The sequence below is a fragment of the Oncorhynchus nerka genome, linkage group LG20, assembly GCF_034236695.1.
Source record: "Oncorhynchus nerka isolate Pitt River linkage group LG20, Oner_Uvic_2.0, whole genome shotgun sequence".
NCBI classification, from domain to species: Eukaryota; Metazoa; Chordata; class Actinopteri; order Salmoniformes; family Salmonidae; genus Oncorhynchus; species Oncorhynchus nerka.
In genome coordinates, this window is record NC_088415.1 from 88722036 (window position 1) to 88741908 (window position 19873).

At 43.3% G+C, this 19873-nt stretch overlaps 1 protein-coding gene across 1 annotated transcript in view; it reads left to right on the forward strand.

Annotated features, from left to right (window-relative positions):
* The window catches only part of LOC115103355 (anion exchange protein 2-like), a 66050-nt gene that overhangs the window by 3453 nt on the left and 42724 nt on the right, over positions 1-19873 (forward strand). Inside the window, exon 2 of the mRNA XM_065005958.1 lies at positions 18196-18367. Within this exon, the coding sequence (XP_064862030.1) occupies positions 18299-18367 (69 nt within the window). The 5' untranslated portion in view covers positions 18196-18298. The remainder of the gene's footprint in view (positions 1-18195; positions 18368-19873) is intronic.

Consider the following 19873-nt stretch of genomic DNA (forward strand, 5'->3'; position numbering starts at 1 on the left):
CTCTTTACAAGGTGAGAGAGGAGACAAACTGGTCTTTAACTAGTCAGTCAGTCATGACATCCATAAACATAGAACCCTAGATAGGCTGATGTCATAGAGCCCCCCCTCCCCTCCCCCACTGGGTAAATCATCATTTTTTCCCCACATCATTTCAACCAAAAATTCAATGTGGAAAACTGAATCAATGTGGATTACTGATTGGATTTGCAAAAAGGTCATCAACGTAAGGGATTATTATGTTTTTTTTTACCCAACATTTAACATAAACAAGGTGACCATGTTTGGTTGATTTCACATTGAATTCACATTAGTTGGCAATTCAATCAATTGTGTAAATAAAAACTAGAAGTTGAACTGATGTCTGTTCCCAGTGGGCCTATACATCAGAATGGCACAATTTGTCAGTGATTTTAAATGATTGGGAATGTCAACTAGAACTAGAATTCTGATATAACTGATATATGTGTGATATGTGATGACATCAGCGGTGTTTATTATAGTAATCAAAAAAATACAGTTTTACAAATACAATACAAATTGGAAAAACCAATTTAGTAAACTGGAATTAAATAATTAAGGAAAACGTTTTAATAACTAAAACTATACTAAAAATGTTATTTTTGATTGCAAAACTAACCAAAAAAATTGGGTTTTCGAGCTTCTGATTCTGGGGGGTAAATGCAATGCTTGCCAGTAAATGTTTCAAATAAGCCTGGCATGTGCATCACTGTCACTACCTATCACCAGAGAGGAAGAGGCGAAGCGAGAGGATTACCTCTGCTCAAAATGTGTCCCCGCAAGATAAGAGGTGTATGAGAGAGGGTCAAATTATGCTAGGCTTATTTGATTAGATAGAGAGTAATGTTACACATTTACTGATATAAGTGGCATAAGTGGCGTTCGGGAAAACTGTAGTTCACACGCGTATCTGCCCTCTCATTGGCTAGAATAGCTTGTCTCCTTCCGCCTGGCTTCCATCTTTGAGGACATGTATCTTTGGTTAGAGCGGATACTTTGAACATCTTGTACCCCAGAGCAGTACCTCTCACAGGCATTTTTTTCTCTGGTCGGGGCAGGGGCAATAAGCAGACAATGGTTGCATTCCACTGCTCAGACACTGCATTCATCAACCAATGGCTGCGTGCCACGTCATTGACTGTGTCATCGACTGACAGATTGCTATAACATATGATGAGGTTAGCTGATACTTAAATACTCATCCAGGTGTTGTAGAATCTGTCAGGTAGTCAGCAACGTCTATGCTCTGGAATGCGGCCTAAGATTGATTTATAATTGAAACCAAACCTATGACTATATCATTTTATTACTGCCCCACAGTGGCATGAAGTGACATCCACAAACAACTCTATAGCCATAGGCCTACAACACATTAATGGCTCCTAGCTTCCCACGCATATAGGCTACTTTCTATCCCTAACACTAAAACTGAAACGAAATAATACAAAAAACGAAATATAAATGTGTTTTTCTTAAAAAAAACAGAAATTAAATAAAAACGAGTAAATCAATTCTGAAAAATAAACAGAATTTCAAATAAAAATCGAAACCTATGGAAACAAATATAAAAATCACCAAACTATAATAACCTTGTTTTGGACCAGTGAACAAATAGGCCTGTCACATTGAGTTGACATTTGCTATGCTCAGTTGGACTTTTGGGGTGTGTCAGAAAGTTCAATGGCTTGCACAGCCCTATAGGCGTCAAGTCATATTTAATTAAAGTGCATTAATTTCAAGTGTTGAGTCAAAAAACACTTAAGATCATTCAAAAATGTATCAAATTGATGTTATATACCTAGGTGTTTTACATGATGGCATCCATTTTAGTGACCTAAATGTTTCTTGTGTGTGTCATTTTATTTTATTTTTAAGATTGCTTGTTCTCAGCTGCTTCACCTGGTATAAAAAAAAATGAATGAATTAAAGTTTGTTGTTATATCTTTGAGTAATAGTTTTTAACTATTTCAAATCACGTTTTTTTTTCATTGTATATGATTTACATTTTTTTTTTCTCGTGGGATAGAATCAGGATCTACTAATGCATAGAACCTTGTCCACATTTTGTAAATATGTAGGTCATTGTCAGATTGTGAATAGCGGCTGTAGAGAGTGTCTTTCGGCATGTGTGTCACTGTGTCATGTTTCACACTGTGTTTAACAATGAGTGTGTGTGTGTGTGTGTGTGTGTGTGTGTGTGTGTGTGTGTGTGTGTGTGTGTGTGTGTGTGTGTGTGTGTGTGTGTGTGTGTGTGTGTGTGTGAGAGAGAGAGAGAGAGTCCCTTATTGTCGAGTCATCTCCCACGGTCACATGCTTGTCAGAGGGCTAGAGGAGGAAACCCAATCGAGGGGAATGGAAGTTGGGGGAGGGTTTGAAACATTAGTTGGTACTCAATGGTTGCGAGTGTAGAGTGTGTGTGTGTGTCAGGGCAGAGTGTGTGCTTGTGTTAGGGGGTGTGCAGAGCCAAGCCAGTAATACAGAACCAACCAGTCTCCCTCGCTCTCTCTTGCTCTGCTTCTCTCTTCATCCCTTACACACACACCCGGCCTCTTCCTCTCCCTTACACACACAATCCCTCTCCCTCTCTCACACACTCCCTCTCCCTCTCACACACACTCCCTCTCCCTCTCTCACACACACTCCCTCTCCCTCTCTCTCACACACTCCCTCTCCCTCTCACACACACTCCCTCTCCCTCTCACACACACTCCCTCTCCCTCTCCCTTACATTCACCACTCCCCTCTCCCTCTTCTCTGTGTTCTCTCCTTGCCTGTCTGAATTCACAGTGGGTTTTGACTCTGCACTACGATGTCTGCAGTTGCAGGAAGCTCTCTGCAGTGAGCACGCCGAGGTAAGCTCTGCCGGGCTCTCTCTCTCTCTAACACACACACACGCACACACACACACACACACACACACACACACACACACACACACACACACACACACACACACACACACACACACACACACACACACACACACACACACACACACACTCTCACACTCCCTCTGTTTTGCGGCAGTCGTGTTCATTGTCTCCACTCACCTTGATTACGTTGTTGACTGCAAGCTCACAGACACACAGTAACAGATTTCACTCACTTACTTCTGTGACTGTCAGTAAAAAAAAAAAAAAATGTTATACGTTAACTGTAGTATTGTGAAGGTTTTTCTAGTAGAGATTTGCTCCTGTTATGCTTGTTATGCTGCGGTTGAAGCCCCTTGCTGCGGTTGAAGCCTACACTTACCAGGAGAGTTGCTCTGGATAAATTCAATGATTTAAATGTATACATGTATACCTTATTCCCTTAAAACTCTGCTGTCTTTCTCAGTTTGGGTTTCGGTGTCCCTTGTCAAGAAGAAGAAATGTCCTCTGTCCTTTGTAAATGCAAGCCTCTAATAAGCAGTTGTAACGTTATCATGTCACATAGGGAGACACAGAGGAGGTTTTGTTAGAGTTTGGCGTGTCATTGTGTGTGAATCTGTCGCGCATGCAAGGAATTGGGGAGAGGGGGGGGGGTTTCCCCTATCTGTTGAGTGAAGTGAAAGAAGAAGAAGAAGAAATGGGAAGTGTTCCTGCATTTTTGTGACTGTTTCCTGTTGGACTGTAAAACAGAATTCTCTCCGTTTTGTACCTATGAGCTCTAGCTGAGTAGCTTGAGTCAGGCATTAACTTTTTCATTGAGTGAGGAGGTTGTTTTTTCTCTCTCTGACATTAACACACACAACATGTACTGAGGGGGATGCGATGAAAAATCATGTCCTTTATGCAGCTTTCAGTTTGTCCTGAGCTCTCAATGTAGTCTTTGTCTTGTGAGGTAACACCTGTCTCTTTCGTTTCTATATATTTTCCACCAATCCCTCTATTTGTCTCTCTTTCTCTCTTTGAGAGGAGAGGAATGATAAGGTCTTGAGTTACAGATGGTGTCTAACCTATGATATCGGCTATTTACGGAGACTTCAATGTACACCTGTGTAAAGCCACATTGTGTCTTACTTCAGCAAAGGGAAATCGTTGTGAATGATAATGACCTAATCAAATCAAATGTTATTTATCACATGCCCCGAATACAACAGGTGTAAGACCTTACAGTGAAATGTTTACTGACAAACCCTTAACCAAAATTTTTTAAGTTTTTTAATTTTAAAAATACCTGCTAAGTAAAAAGAAAATGTGTGGGGGCACCGGTCAGTTGAGGTAATTGAGGGAATATGTACATGTAGGTATAGTTATTAAAGTGACTATGCATAGATAATAAACAGAGAGTAGCAGCAGCGTAGAAGGGGGGTGGGGGGGTGGGATGCAAATAGTCTGGGTAGCCATTTGATTAGTTGTTCAGGAGTCTTATGGCTTTGGGGGTAGAAGCTGTTTAGAAGCCTCTTGGACCTAGACTTGGCACTCCGGTACCGCTTGCCGTGCAGTAGCAGAGAGAACAGTCTATGACTTGGGTGGCTGGAGTCATTGACCATTTTTAGGGCCTTCCTCTGACACTGTCTGGTATAGAGGTCCTGGATGGCAAGAATGTTGGCCCCAGTGATGTACTAGGCCATACGCACTACCCCCTGTAGTGCCTTGCGGTCGGAGGCCGAGCAGTTGCCATACCAGCCAGTGATGCAACCCGTCAGGATGCTCTCAATGGTGCAGCTGTAGAACTTTTTGAGGATCTGAGGAACCATGCCAAATCTTTTCAATCTCCTGAGGGGGAATAGGTTTTGTCGTGCCCTCTTCACGACTGTCTTGGTGTGCTTGGACCATGTTAGTTTGTAGGTGATGTGGACACCAAGGAACTTGCCGCTCTCAACCTGCTCCACTGCAGCCCCGTTGATGGGAATGGAGGTGTGCTCGGTCCTCCTTTTCCTGTAGTCCACAATCATCTCCTTTTTCTTGGCACCACGCGGCCAGGTCTCTGACCTCCTCCCTATAGGCTGTCTGGTCATTGTCGGTGATCAGTGTCATCAGCAAACTGTTGTGTCATCGGCAAACTTAATGATGGTTTTGGAGTCGTGCCTGGCCATGCAGTCATGAGTCAACAGGGAGTACAGGAGGGGACTGAGCACGCATCCCTTAGGGGCCCCTGTGTTAAGGATCAGTGTGGTGGATGTGTTGTTCTACCTACCCTTACCACCTGGGGGCGGCCCGTCAGCAAGTCCAGGATCCAGTTGCAGAGGGAGGTGTTTAGTCCCAGGGTCCTTAGCTTATGGATGAGCTTTGAGGGAACTATGGTGTTGAACGCTGAGCTGTAGTCAATGAATAACATTCTCACATAGGTGTTCCTTTTGTCCATGTATGAAAGGGCAGTGTGCAGTGCAGTAGAGATTGCATCATCTGTGGATCTGTTAGGGTTGTAGGCAAATTGGAGTGGGTTAAGGGTTTCTGGGATAATGATGTTGATTTGAGCCATGACCAGCCTTTCAAAGCACTTAATGGCTACAGACGTGAGTGCTACGGGTCGGTTGTCATTCAGACAGGTTACCTTGGTGTTCTTGGGCACAGGGACAATGGTGGTCTGCTTGAAACATGTTGGTATTAGACTCAGACATGGAGAAATTAAACATTTTAGTGAAGACACTTGCCAGTTGGTCAGCGCATGCTCGGAGTTCACGTCCTGGTAAGCCGTCTCACCCTGCGGCCTTGTGAATGTTGACCTGTTTAAAGGTCTTACTCACATTGGCTACGGAGAGCGTGATCGGACAGTCGTCTGGAACAGCTGATGCTCTCATGCATGTTTCAGTGTTACTTGCCTCAAAGTGAGTATAGAAGTAATTCAGCTCATCTGGTAGTCTCGTGTCACTTCCCTTTCTAGTCTATAGACATACTAGCGTCTAGCCTCTAATTTTTTGAATATACAAACCTCTTATCTTACAAAGTTAATCCTGCCGTTAATGAATATGCTCAAATTTGAGATGTTTTGTTTGTGTGACCTAGGCCGTATTTTCAGTGTCTTACAGTAGGAGTGCTGATCTATGATCAGGTTCCTCCCCCTGTCCATGTAATTAGGATCTAAAGGGCAAAACTGGACCAGCATTCCACCTCTGAGGCACTTTGAGAACATCGGCCTAGGTTAAACAAACCCCCCCAAAAATTCAATTTTAAGCATATTTTATAAGGGCAAGATTTATTTTATACATCAAGTACTTATGTAAATAAGGTATTTCATTCCCCCCCCCAAAAAATGTTTTTTTGCTTTTGTCGCTATGTGGTATTGTGTGTAGATTGATGAGTGGGAAAACAAATTTCATCAATTTTAGAATAAGGTTGAAACATAACAAAACGTAGAAAAAGTTTTAGGGTCCGAATGCACTGTAGCCCTATTGGCGCTGATCAAAAGTCATGTACTCTATAGGGAATAAGTGGCAGTTTGGGATACAGCCCAAGTAATTATAGAGGGCAAGCTAGGCCAGTCAGCTAGCTCTGATCAACTTTGAACAAACCAGGCAATGTCAATTGCTCAAGATGGTGGGAATAAAATGTTCTGCTGACCTTATGAGGTCATGACCTTATTTCCAAAATGCCCTAGTGGTTGCCAACACTATTGAACTCTATTTTGACTGGATGATGATGGGCAATGGTGTAGACCAGAGAAACACTTTGTACGAACGAGAATGAAATGAATGGAGCGAATAGACTCTCTAAGAGTGGTTCTCATCTGCAACCATCAAAGCAGTTACGCTTTTCAATCCATTGCAGCCATATTTAGGCCATTTTACATTCGCATCAGAGTGCCTGAATATTAGATGTGGTTTGCTGCTGAGTCACTGTCCTCTGTTACCTTGAGTCACACCGGTAAAGGAGAGGAGCCGGGGAGAAGAGAACAAAAATATATTATTCTGCAGTTTGCTATTTTCACTTATCTTTTGTAGGCCTACTCAGGTGTCATACATACTGAAATATATATGGTAATATACATGTATATACTATTTAGTTGAATATAAGCCTACTCAAGTGTCATACATACTGAAATATATATGGTAATATACATGTATATGCTATTTAGTTGAATATAAGCCTACTCAGGTGTCAAACATACTGAAATATATATATGCTATTTAGTTGAATAAAAACCTACTCAGGTGTCAAACATACTGAAATATATATATATATGCTATTTAGTTGAATGTAAGCCTATTTAGGTGTCATACATACTGAAACATTTTGTTACGTTACAGCATTATTCTAAAATGTATGAAATACTTTTTTTGCTCATCAATCTACACACAATACCCCATAATGACATCATAATTACAAAGCAAAAACAGAAATACCTTATTTATATAAGTATTCAGACCCAATGCTATGAGACTCAAAAATAAGCTCAGGTGCATCATGTTTCCATTGATCATCCTTGAGATGCTTCTACAACTTGATTGGAGTCCACCTGTGGTAAATTCGATTGATTGGACATGATTTGAAAAGGCACACACCTGTCTATATAAGGTCCCACAGTTGACAGTGCATGTCAGAGCAACAACCAAGCCATGAGGTCAAAGGAATTGTCTGTAGAGCTCAGAAACAGGATTGTGTCGAGATCTGGGGAAGGATACCAAAACATTTCTGCAGCATTGAAGTTCCCCAAGAACACAATGGCCTCCATCATTCTGAAATGGAGGAAGTTTGGAACCACCAAGACTTTTCCTTGAGCTGGCCGTCAAACCAAACTGAGCAATCGGGGGAGAAGGGGCTTGGTCAGGAAGGTGTGGAGATGGAGATGGGAGAACCTTCCAAAAGGACAACCATCCCTGCAGCACTCCACCAATCAGGCTTTTATGGTAGAGTGGCCAGACAGAAGCCATTCCTCAGTAGAAGGCAGATGACAGCCCACTTGGAGTTTGCCAAAAGGCACCTAAAGGACTCAGACAATGAGAAATAAGATTCTCTGGTCTGATGAAAACAAGATTGAACTCTTTGGTCTGAATGCCAAGCGTCACGTCTGGAGGAAACCTGGCACCATCCCTACAGTGAAGCATGGGGGTGGCAGCATCATACTGTGGGGATGTTTTTCAGCGGAAGATCAAGGGAAAGATGAACGGATAACCTTGATGAAAACTTGTAGCAGAGTGCTCAGGACCTCAGAATGGGGTGAAGTTTCACCTTCCAACAGGACAACGACCCTAAGCACACAACCAAGACAACGCTGGAGTGGCTTCGGGACAAGTCTCTGAATGTCCGTGAGTGGCCCAGCCAGAGCCCGGACTTGAACCCGATCTAACATTTCTGGAGAGACCTGAAAACAGCTGTGCAGCGACACTCCCCATCCAACCTGACAGAGTTTGAGAGGATCTGCAGAGAAGAATGGGAGAAACTCCCCAAATACATTTTACATTTACATTTAAGTCATTTAGCAGACGCTCTTATCCAGAGCGACTTACAAATTGGTGCGTTCACCTTAAGACATCCAGTGGAACAGCCACTTTACAATAGTGCATCTAAATCTTTTAAAGGGGGAGGGGGTGAGAAGGATTACTTTATCCTATCCTAGGTATTCCTGAAAGAGGTGGGGTTTCAGGTGTCTCCGGAAGGTGGTGATTGACTCCGCTGTCCTGGCGTCGTGAGGGAGTTTGTTCCACCATTGGGGGGCCAGAGCAGCGAACAATTTTGACTGGGCTGCGCGGGAACTGTACTTCCTCAGTGGTAGGGAGGCGAGCAGGCCAGAGGTGGATGAACGCAGTGCCCTTGTTTGGGTGTAGGGCCTGATCAGAGCCTGGAGGTACTGAGGTGCCGTTCCCCTCACAGCTCCGTAGGCAAGCACCATGGTCTTGTAGCGGATGCGAGCTTCAACTGGAAGCCAGTGGAGAGAGCGGAGGAGCGGGGTGACGTGAGAGAACTTGGGAAGGTTGAACACCAGACGGGCTGCGGCGTTCTGGATGAGTTGTAGGGGTTTAATGGCACAGGCAGGGAGCCCAGCCAACAGCGAGTTGCAGTAATCCAGACGGGAGATGACAAGTGCCTGGATTAGGACCTGCGCTGCTTCCTGTGTGAGGCAGGGTCGTACTCTGCGGATGTTGTAGAGCATGAACCTACAAGAACGGGCCACCGCCTTGATGTTAATACACTTGTGCCAAGCTTGTAGCGTCATACCCAAAAAGACTCTTGAGGCTGTAATCACTGCCAAAGGTGCTTCAATAAAGTACAGAGTAAAGTGTCTGAATACTTATGTAAATGTGATATTTCAGTTTTTGTGGATTTGTCTAATTGTTTTTATTTTTAATGCGTTTGAGCCAATCAGTTGTGTTGTGACAAGGTAGGTCCCCCCTATTTGGTAAAAGACCAAGTCTATATTATAGCAAGGACAGCTCGAATAAGCAAAGAGAAATTACAGTCCATCAGTACCTTTAGACGTGAAGGTCAGTCAATCTGGAAAATGGCAGGAATTTGAACATTTCTTCAAGTGCAGTTCAGACCCAGAGTTACCTCTGCTGCAGAGGATACGTTCATTAGAGTTACAAGCCTCAGAAATTGCAGCCCAAATAAATGCTTCACAGAGTTCAAGTAACAGACACATCTCAACATCAACTGCTCAGAGGAGACTGCGTGAATCAAGCCTTCATGGTCAAATTGCTGAAAAGAAACAACTACTAAAGGACACCAATTAGAAGAAGATACATTTTTGGGCCAAGAAACAGGAGCAATGGACATTAGACCGGTGGAAATCTGTCCTTTGGTCTGATGAGTCCAAATGTGAGATTTTTGGTTCCAACCACCATGTCTTTGTGAGATGACCTCACAAACAGACCTCCAGGCTGTGTAAGGGCTACAGTGGGGCAAAAAAGTATTTAGTCAGCCACCAATTGTGCAAGTTCTCCCACTTAAAAAGATGAGAGAGGCCTGTAATTTTCATCATAGGTACACTTCAACTATGACAGACAAAATCAGAAAAAAAATCCAGAAAATTACATTGTAGGATTTTTAATGAATTTATTTGCAAATTATGGTGGAAAATAAGTATTTGGTCAATCACAAAAGTTTATCTCAATACTTTGTTATATACCCTTTGTTGGCAATGACAGAGGTCAAACGTATTCTGTAAGTCTTCACCAGGTTTTCACACACTGTTGCTGGTATTTTGGCCCATTCCTCCATGCAGATCTCCTCTAGAGCAGTGATGTTTTGCTGGGCAACACAAACTTTCAACTCCCTCCAAAGATTTTCTATGGGGTTGAGATCTGGAGACTGGCTAGGCCACTCCAGGACCTTGAAATGCTTCTTACGAAGCCACTCCTTCGTTGTCCAGGCGGTGTTTTTGGGACCATTGTCATGCTGAAAGACCCAGCGACGTTTCATCTTCAATGCCCTTGCTGATGGTAGGCTTTGTTACTTTGGTCCCAGCTCTCTGCAGGTCATTCACTAGGTCCCCCCGTGTGGTTCTGGGATTTTTGCTCACCGTTCTTGTGATCATTTTGACCCCACGGGGTGAGATCTTGCGTGGAGCCCCAGATCGAGGGAGATTACCAGTGGTCTTGTATGTCTTACCATTTCCTGATAGGTGCTCCCACAGTTGATTTCTTTAAACCAAGCTGGTTACCTATTGCAGATTCAGTCTTCCCAGCCTGGTGCAGGTCTACAATTTTGTTTCTGGTGTCCTTTGACAGCTCTTTGGTCTTGGCCATAGTGGAGTTTGGAGTGTGATTGTTTGAGGTTGTGGACAGGTGTCTTTTTCACTGATAACAAGTTCAAACAGGTGCCATTAATACAGGTAACGAGTGGAGGACAGAGGAGCCTCTTAAAGAAGAAGTTACAGGTTTGTGAGAGCCAGAAATCTTGCTTGTTTGTAGGTGACCAAATACTTATTTAACATAGTAAATGTAAGGTGATTCTTAACTGTAAGGAAGAAGTAAAAAACAGCACACTGGTTTTACAACCTGGACTCAGGGGTAGACGTAACATAGTAAATGTAAATCTGTCTCCCTCCATTTATAATGATATGTTAAGTTTTGTATGGTATGTATTAATTTGTGCATTTCTATCATCTATTTCGTATGTAAAGAATTACAAGTTCTACAGCTGTACCATAGAGAGCATCCTGACCGGTTGCATCACCGACTGGTATAGAAACTGCTCGGCATCTGACTGTAAGACGTATGGCCCAGTATATCACTGGGGGCCAAATTTCCTGCCATCCAGGACCTATATACTAGGCGGTGTCAGAGGAAGGCCACAAAAATGGTCAAAGACTCCAATCTCCCGAGTGGCATAGTGGTCTAAGACACCACTGGCCCAGCGCTGTACGGGTTAGATTTGGCCGGGGTAGGCCGTCATTGTAAATAAGAATTTGTTCTTAACTGACTTGCCTAGTTAAATAAAGGTTCAATTAAAAAACCAAAGTCATAGACTGTTCTCTCTGCTACTGCATGACAAGCAGTACCGGAGTGTCAAGTCTAGGTCCAAGAGGCTCCTTAACAGCTTCTAACCCCAAGCCATAAGACTGCTGAACAATTAATCAAATGGCCACCTGGACTATTTTCACTTTACCCCTACCTACATGTACAAATTCCCTTGACTAACCTGTACCCCCACACATTGACTCGGTACCGGTAGCCCCCTCTATATAGCCTCTGTATTGTTATTTTATTGTGTTACTTTTTATTTTACTTTTTTACTTTAGTTATTTTGTAAATATTTTCAGAACTCTATTTCTTGAACTGAATTGTTGTTTTAAGGGCTTGTAAGTAAAGCATTTCACAGTAATGTCTACACCTGTTGTATTCGGTACATGTGACAAATAAAATTTGATTTGAATTGCAATTTGTACAATATGTTACGAATTTGCAATAAGTATGATATGTTACAAATTTTAAAAAATTGTGGCTACCGTTAGCTAGGTAACACTTACGTTACCTAGGCTAAGGGTTAGGGTTAAGGTTAGGATTTAGGTTAAAGGGTTAAGGTTAGGGGAAGGGTTAGCTAACATGCTAAGTAGTTGCAAAGTAGCTAAAAAGTAGTAAGTAGTTGCAAAGTTGCAAAAGTTGGTCATGATGATATTCGAACACGCAACCTTTGGGTTGCTAGATGTTCGCATTTTACGCCAACTAATCCACCCGAACAACCCCCCTCTTTTCATTTTTACGTTAAGTAACCTTCTGTCTTATGTAACCATACCAAACCTAACATATCATTCAAATTTGTGAGTCCCGAATGTATATTTTCTAGTCTATGAGACCAGGCTGGCCATTTTACCCTCATGCCCTAAAATCTAAAGTAGAGTCCCTCCTGGCCTATCAAATATCTTCAGAGTACACGTCACTTTCCAACAACCTTATGTTCCGTGAATGGCTACAGTGCCAAAACTTTGATCAAGTCTGAACAAACACGTGTCGCTAAGGTCTTCTATCCTATATATGCTCACTAGTGTTGCATAAACAATCATGCTAATCTTTTCACACACACATTCTTAACCCCATAAATCCCTGGCAGGTTGCCTAACATGGACCGTGTAGCGGTTTGCTTCAGTAACCCGGCCCACCGCTTACAAATCCACCATGGAGATTGACCTTAACATTCCACCGACCCACATCAACAACAAAGGCAAGAGTAGGTACAGCGTGGTAATCTCCTTCATCCCTTTTGCCATTCTCATTGTTTAAATGCTGGCTGGCGAATCTGGAGCTTTTTTTCCCCACTAAGCGCTTTTATTATTGATTTTATATGATTATTATCTGATTTATCCTTGATCCAGAAATGCTGTCTGGAGGCTTCGTATGGAGGGTGTGACATAATTACAGAGCCTCCAGTTGCTTGCAGAGGCCAAATTGATCTCTGTACAAAGATACGGTGCGCCTCACAATTTTTGTAACAATGCGGAGGGCTCCATATAGTTCCGTATAGCTCCGCATTGACATGATTGGTTGACGGTCGGTGAGGGCGGGAGGTTCCTGTATAAACACAAACTCACTTCCTTGACAACTTCCTTCACAACAGCCCTGCTCTGCTCCGCGAAGCGCAAGAAGTATGAAAGTCCTGACTTCTACAGAGGCCCTATCACAGTATATGCTGTACGTCCCATTGCAGAAGTCAGATTGACCATGCAGAGTCTTTTAGCTCTTTGCATCTATGAGGGAGGAGGTGATGCCAGGGGTTGAGGGTCCTCGCCAGAAATAACCATGGTCCAATTGTGTAGACTACTGATACCTCATTTATCAACCTTGCAAACATTTCTCACTAAATTCTGGTGTATGTGGAGTTTCTAGGATTTTCCTGCATTACAAATTATTGGGATTTATCACTGTTTGTACGCAACATATATGCATGTTTTCATTGATTAATCAGAAACACAGGCTGTTGTATTTGTGCGCCCATGAACAAGTTTTACAACCCCATCTTGAAAACGCACTCTATGCACCTTTTATGGTAACAAAGAACACCCTCATTTGCTGTACGATTTGTAGATGTTGGAAGTGGGCCATAATAGTTCCTAAAAGAGAAGCGCAATGGCAAGTTTGATCACATTTCTGTAGAAGTATGGGCAGAATGTGCTAATTTTTTTGCAGTGACTTTTTCATACTTAAAATGCATGCCGCCTATAGCAAGTGCCAAACACTGGCCGCGCATTCTGCAACATTGATTGATTGTCTAGTTGAGACATTTAAAAGTAAATGCTTCAGCCATCACTTTTATGCAGAAGATGAATTGTTGTTCAGTATTTTGTTATCAATACATAGTGTTTTATATCTTCTGCCTTGGTGGCTCTGAGATTTAATAGGCTAAGATGTTGTGCTCCTACTGCACAGCATTACTGTAGCCTACCCATACTGTCAAATATTTTAAATAGGCTACCGGCCTATTTACTTTTGAGCATGCTTGGCTATTGAGGGATGGATAAATGGTAGCATAATATTTCTCCTGCAATATATTATTTAGGCCTATATAATAAAAGTAAAATAAACATATTAGGCTCCATGCTTCTCTGCGATCTCCTTACTAAATGTAAATCCATTTCTGTTATCATTAGGCCCACAGTTTATGAAATATTTTGTATTAATCTACCATTATTATAATTCCTGTGCATCAAACCACCTCCATTTCCCCTAAGGGAACAATACAATATAATCACCAGAAGTACGCATGGTCTGAGGTATACTTGGAGATGGGCACACTTTCCTGGGAAAACTGGGGCATGCTGGGTTTAGAGTCTTTCTTGTGTGCACACACCTTTTGATAAATGAGGCCCCTGGCTCTCTGGGTCCTTTAAACCGTCCAAAATAGGTAGTCAGAGATGTCAACACTTTCACTTAACGCTGACATGTGCAGTATGATGTATGGTATGTATTGTACGGTTACAATGCATTGTAAAACGTGTTCTAAGAATACCACTTTTTTTCTTAGCGATGCCTCAGCGATACCCTCATTATAACTGAATTTCAGTGTGTTCAAAAGAGGTAAACCCATGCCGTGGGTTCTCCAGAGGGGACTAGAAGTGAAGTCAGCTGGAAATACTTTTATGTCTTCTTTAGTGTTCTTTATGAAACAGAATCAGTGTGCCAGGAGCAGTGTCGATTTGGTATCAGGCAGCGATGGGTCATGATTTAGTCCTCAGATGGTTCCTCAGATGGTTGATTTAGTCCTCAGATGGTTCCCAGTGTCGGGATTTGGTAGATCCCAGTGTCGATTTGGTAGGGAGCGATGGGTCATGATTTAGTCCTCAGATGGTTCCCAGTGTCGATTTGGTATCAGGGAGGGATGGGTCATGATTTAGTCCTCAGATGGTTCCCAGTGTCGATTTGGTATCAGGGAGCGATGGGTCATGATTTAGTCCTCAGATGGTTCCCAGTGTCGATTTGGTATCAGGGAGGGATGGGTCATGATTTAGTCCTCAGATGGTTCCCAGTGTCGATTTGGTATCAGGGAGGGATGGGTCATGATTTAGTCCTCAGATGGTTCCCAGTGTCGATTTGGTATCAGGGAGGGATGGGTCATGATTTAGTCCTCAGATGGTTCCCAGTGTCGATTTGGTATCAGGGAGCGATGGGTCATGATTTAGTCCTCAGATGGTTCCCAGTGTCGATTTGGTATCAGGGAGGGATGGGTCATGATTTAGTCCTCAGATGGTTCCCAGTGTCGATTTGGTATCAGGGAGGGATGGGTCATGATTTAGTCCTCAGATGGTTCCCAGTGTCGATTTGGTATCAGGGAGGGATGGGTCATGATTTAGTCCTCAGATGGTTCCCAGTGTCGATTTGGTATCAGGGTTCCCAGGGATGGGGTCATGATTTAGTCCTCAGATGGTTCCCAGTGTCGATTTGGTATCAGGGAGCGATGGGTCATGATTTAGTCCTCAGATGGTTCCCAGTGTCGATTTGGTATCAGGGAGGGATGGGTCATGATTTAGTCCTCAGATGGTTCCCAGTGTCGATTTGGTATCAGGGAGCGATGGGTCATGATTTAGTCCTCAGATGGTTCCCAGTGTCGATTTGGTATCAGGGAGGGATGGGTCATGATTTAGTCCTCAGATGGTTCCCAGTGTCGATTTGGTATCAGGGAGCGATGGGTCATGATTTAGTCCTCAGATGGTTCCCAGTGTCGATTTGGTATCAGGGAGGGATGGGTCATGATTTAGTCCTCAGATGGTTCCCAGTGTCGATTTGGTATCAGGGAGCGATGGGTCATGATTTAGTCCTCAGATGGTTCTCTTCCACTTTAATGGAATGGAGGTTGAACTGAAAGGGATGGTAACGTAATCAGAGACAGACTGACACACACACACACACACACACACACACACACACACACACACACACACACACACACACACACACACACACACACACACTGCCCCCCCGTGACATCACATGATTCAGCACTTATCTGTACTGTGGATCCACCACCCCTACTCCAATATAATAATGTATGATTATCACATGTTATACATACATAATATATAAGTGTCATATCATTCCCAACCAGGAAGTGTCAGAGGATACCTTTAATTAATGAACATCCTCCATCCCGTTTCTTCTCCCTAGTTTACGGATGTAACCTTGCGGCAGTGACCTTGTTGATGTGAACCATACTGACAGTCCTATGCTCCAGTGGTGAGACGGAGTATATACACTTATCTCTTATCACTTGAAGGAAGAGAGGGGTACATCTCAATAGTCTGAGGTGATGCTCTCTCAGTTCAGTAGATGTAACGGGTCAGAGATGAGGGATGATGAGGAGAGGAATCACCCTGTAACCTATTGAGATGCATCCATGGGAAACAGGAGGATATGGGTCCCATTTGGATTATACAAAAGCGAGAGAAACTTTAAACGAGACCAACATTAATGTCAATACTTGACCTGAATTTGCATAGCATCACAATAACGGTGTGGAAAATGCTGACTGTGTCAATTTACTTACGGAAATGATTTGGGTTACACATTAGGGCGATTTCCAAGTGGACTCTGCCTACACGATATGGCAACCCCCACTATCTGACCATGGCCAGAACACAATCTGGCAACCCTGACCCTCAAGTGCTGCGTTGGGATGTTCCTGCGTGTCTGAACGTCATCGAAGGGACATTTGTCAAGATATTGTCCTGTTATCTAAATACCAGGTACCAATCTGGCAACCCTGACCCTTAGTCGCTGCTTCTAAAAAGCACACGCAGTCTCAAGATAACTGCTATATGTTATTCTCTGTTGAGGAAAAACTCTCCACTAACAGAGAAGCTCTACACTGTTTTAAGTGTTTATGAATGTTATCTCACTTCTATCGAATATGCGAAGCAATGAGTGAACCGGGTCAGTGTTATTGGGCTTGGCACTCGCACCATTGTTTGGCGGTAATTGGACCAACTGTGCTTGGACACGGGTCAGCTTCGCACCACTGTGCTGTTAGCCCACCGAGCTAAGGCCTAGGCTTTCGCTCGGGGAGCTAATGTAAGTCTTCAGATCTCAGGCAAAGTTACTCATCACGTTAACCAGGTGGCCACTACCGTAATAGAGTGTTACAAGATGCTGCCTGTCCAGCTGAATGGATTTTCTCCCTCTGGAAAATACAGCCATTGGATGTTGTGGTCTTGCCAAGGTGGATACATCCTAATCTCGTCTAACCCATTCAGAACACGGCAATGCCTAGCAGTGTTTTCATGATGAAGCTATCACACAGGTTTTCATGATGAAGCTATCACACAGGTTTTCATGATGAAGCTATCACACAGGTTTTCATTGAGAGATTTATTGCTGTTGTTATTTGCCGCTGTGTTGGCCCCAATTAGAATCACAATACTGTGATTGGCGCAGTGGTCTAAGGCACTGCATCTCAGCTGTACAGGCTTCACTACAGACCCTGGTTCGATCTCGGGCTGTATTACAACCGGCAGTGATCGGGAGTCCCATAGTGCGGCGCACAATTGGCACAGCGTTGTCCGGGTTAGGGGAGGGTTTGGCCTGGGGTAGGCCATCATTGTAAAATAAGAATTTGATCTTAATTGACATGTTAAATAAAAGTTGTTTAAATAAAATGTTGTTCACTCATAAGGGGTTGTCTGTAACGATGTGCGCTGAGAATCGGGAAGCAAGTTCAGGGAGTGAGTATTTGAATAAATAAACACAACATAATACAAAATAAGAAACACGAACAACGTACAGACATGACACAGGAACAGAAACAATAACGCCTGGGGAACCAATGGGAGTGACATATATAGGGAAGGAACCAATGGGAGGGACATATATAGGGAAGGAACCAAAGGGAGTGACATATATAGGGAAGGTAATCAGGGAAGTGATGGAGTCCAGGTGCGTGTAACGATGGTGACAGGTGTGCGCCATAACGAGCAGCCTGGTGACCTAGAGGCCGGAGAGGGAGCACATGTGACATTGTCTCATGGTCGAAATGGTAAAGCCTTTAATATGGTTAGGGTCAGGACCCTGTGACCTGTCTAGGAAAAACCCTAACCCTACTTATAACTGTTATATTATTATTTTGTTAGGGCCCTGACCTTTACCCTGGTCTGTTGATGTGACCCGAAGTGTGTAAATGATATTGTGACAATTGATATTGCATATGTCATTATTATGGACTTATAATCACTATGTAGGAAGTACAATGGAGATGTTCATTGATATAATTTAAATCACTACCCAAAATAAAATGTGCATGATTGAAGAAAAGAAAAGTGACCTAATTTACCAATATTAAATTTGATCAAGACGAACAATACAATTCCTGTCCTTTTTTGTTGTTGTTGCAGGTTATGCTTCTCAAAAGTCCTCTGTTGAGTCAGAAACAGAGTGAAAAGGGCTAAGGACTGCGTCACAATATACTGCCCTGACCTCGTGACCCCGCACGGAGCCATGAGTAACCCTAAGGATGCCAGCGACACCAATGTCGCCGCCAACACCAAGACCGCGGTCACGTCAGCCGTGAGTTTAAACTTTACATCGATACACATGAGTTATTCTAGACCAGGGTTTCCCCAAACTCGGTCCTTGGTGACCCCAAGGGGTTCACGTTTTGGTTTTTGACCTAGCACTACACAGCTGACTTAAATAATCAACTAATCATCAAGCTTTGATCATTTGAATTAGCTGTATCATGGTAGGTCACAAAACAAAACATGCACCCCTTGTGGGTTTGTAAAATTATTTTGTACCTTTATTTAACGAGGCAAGTCAGTTAAGAACAAATTCTTATTTTCATTGACGGTCTAGGAACAGTGGGTTAACTGCCTGTTCAGGGGCAGAATGACAGAGTTGTACCTTGTCAGCTCAGGGACACTAGGCTACCCTGCCGCCCCGGTTCCGAGGACCGAGTTTGGGAAACGGAGTTCTATACACACGCTCTAAACACACATTATTAGACATTTATTTATGTATTTATTTGTTGGTGTTTTACTTATTGGTCAGGTAATGCTTACATTGCACCAGTAGTACCTGCAAAGCCAATTTCATGCTCTATTACAAATGAATCAAAAACCAAAACCGTTTGTTGAGACAGTGCTGCTGTGTCGTGACCCCAACGAGTAAATGTGGTTGAAATGACATCATTACAACCATTATGACATTTCAATCAATTTTGCTCAGTTTTACCTGCTGGGACATGAGCTAAACCCCACTAACTAAGACCCAGTTTTGCCTGCTGGGGACATGAGCTAAACCCCACTAGCTAAGACCCAGTTTTGCCTGCTGGGACATGAGCTAAACCCCACTAACTAAGACCCAGTTTTGCCTGCTGGGACATGAGCTAAACCCCACTAACTAAGACCCAGTTTTGCCTGCTGGGGACATGAGCTAAACCCCACTAGCTAAGACCCAGTTTTGCCTGCTGGGGACATGAGCTAAACCCCACTAGCTAAGACCCAGTTTTGCCTGCTGGGACATGAGCTAAACCCCACTAACTAAGACCCAGTTTTGCCTGCTGGGACATGAGCTAAACCCCACTAACTAAGACCCAGTTTTGCCTGCTGGGGACATGAGCTAAACCCTACTAACTAAGACCCAGTTTGCCTGCTTTGGACATGAGCTAAACACCACTAGCTAAGACCCAGTTTTGCCTGCTGGGACATGAGCTAAACCCCACTAACTAAGACCCAGTTTTGCCTGCTGGGACATGAGCTAAACCCCACTAACTAAGACCCAGTTTTGCCTGCTGGGGACATGAGCTAAACCCCACTAACTAAGACCCCGTTTTGCCTGCTGGGACATGAGCTAAACCCTACTAATTAAGACCCAGTTTTGCCTGCTGGGACATGAGCTAAACCCTACTAACTAAGACCCAGTTTTGCCTGCTGGGACATGAGCTAAACCCCACTAGCTAAGACCCAGTTTTGCCTGCTGGGGACATGAGCTAAACCCTACTAACTAAGACCCAGTTTGCCTGCTTTGGACATGAGCTAAACACCACTAGCTAAGACCCAGTTTTGCCTACTA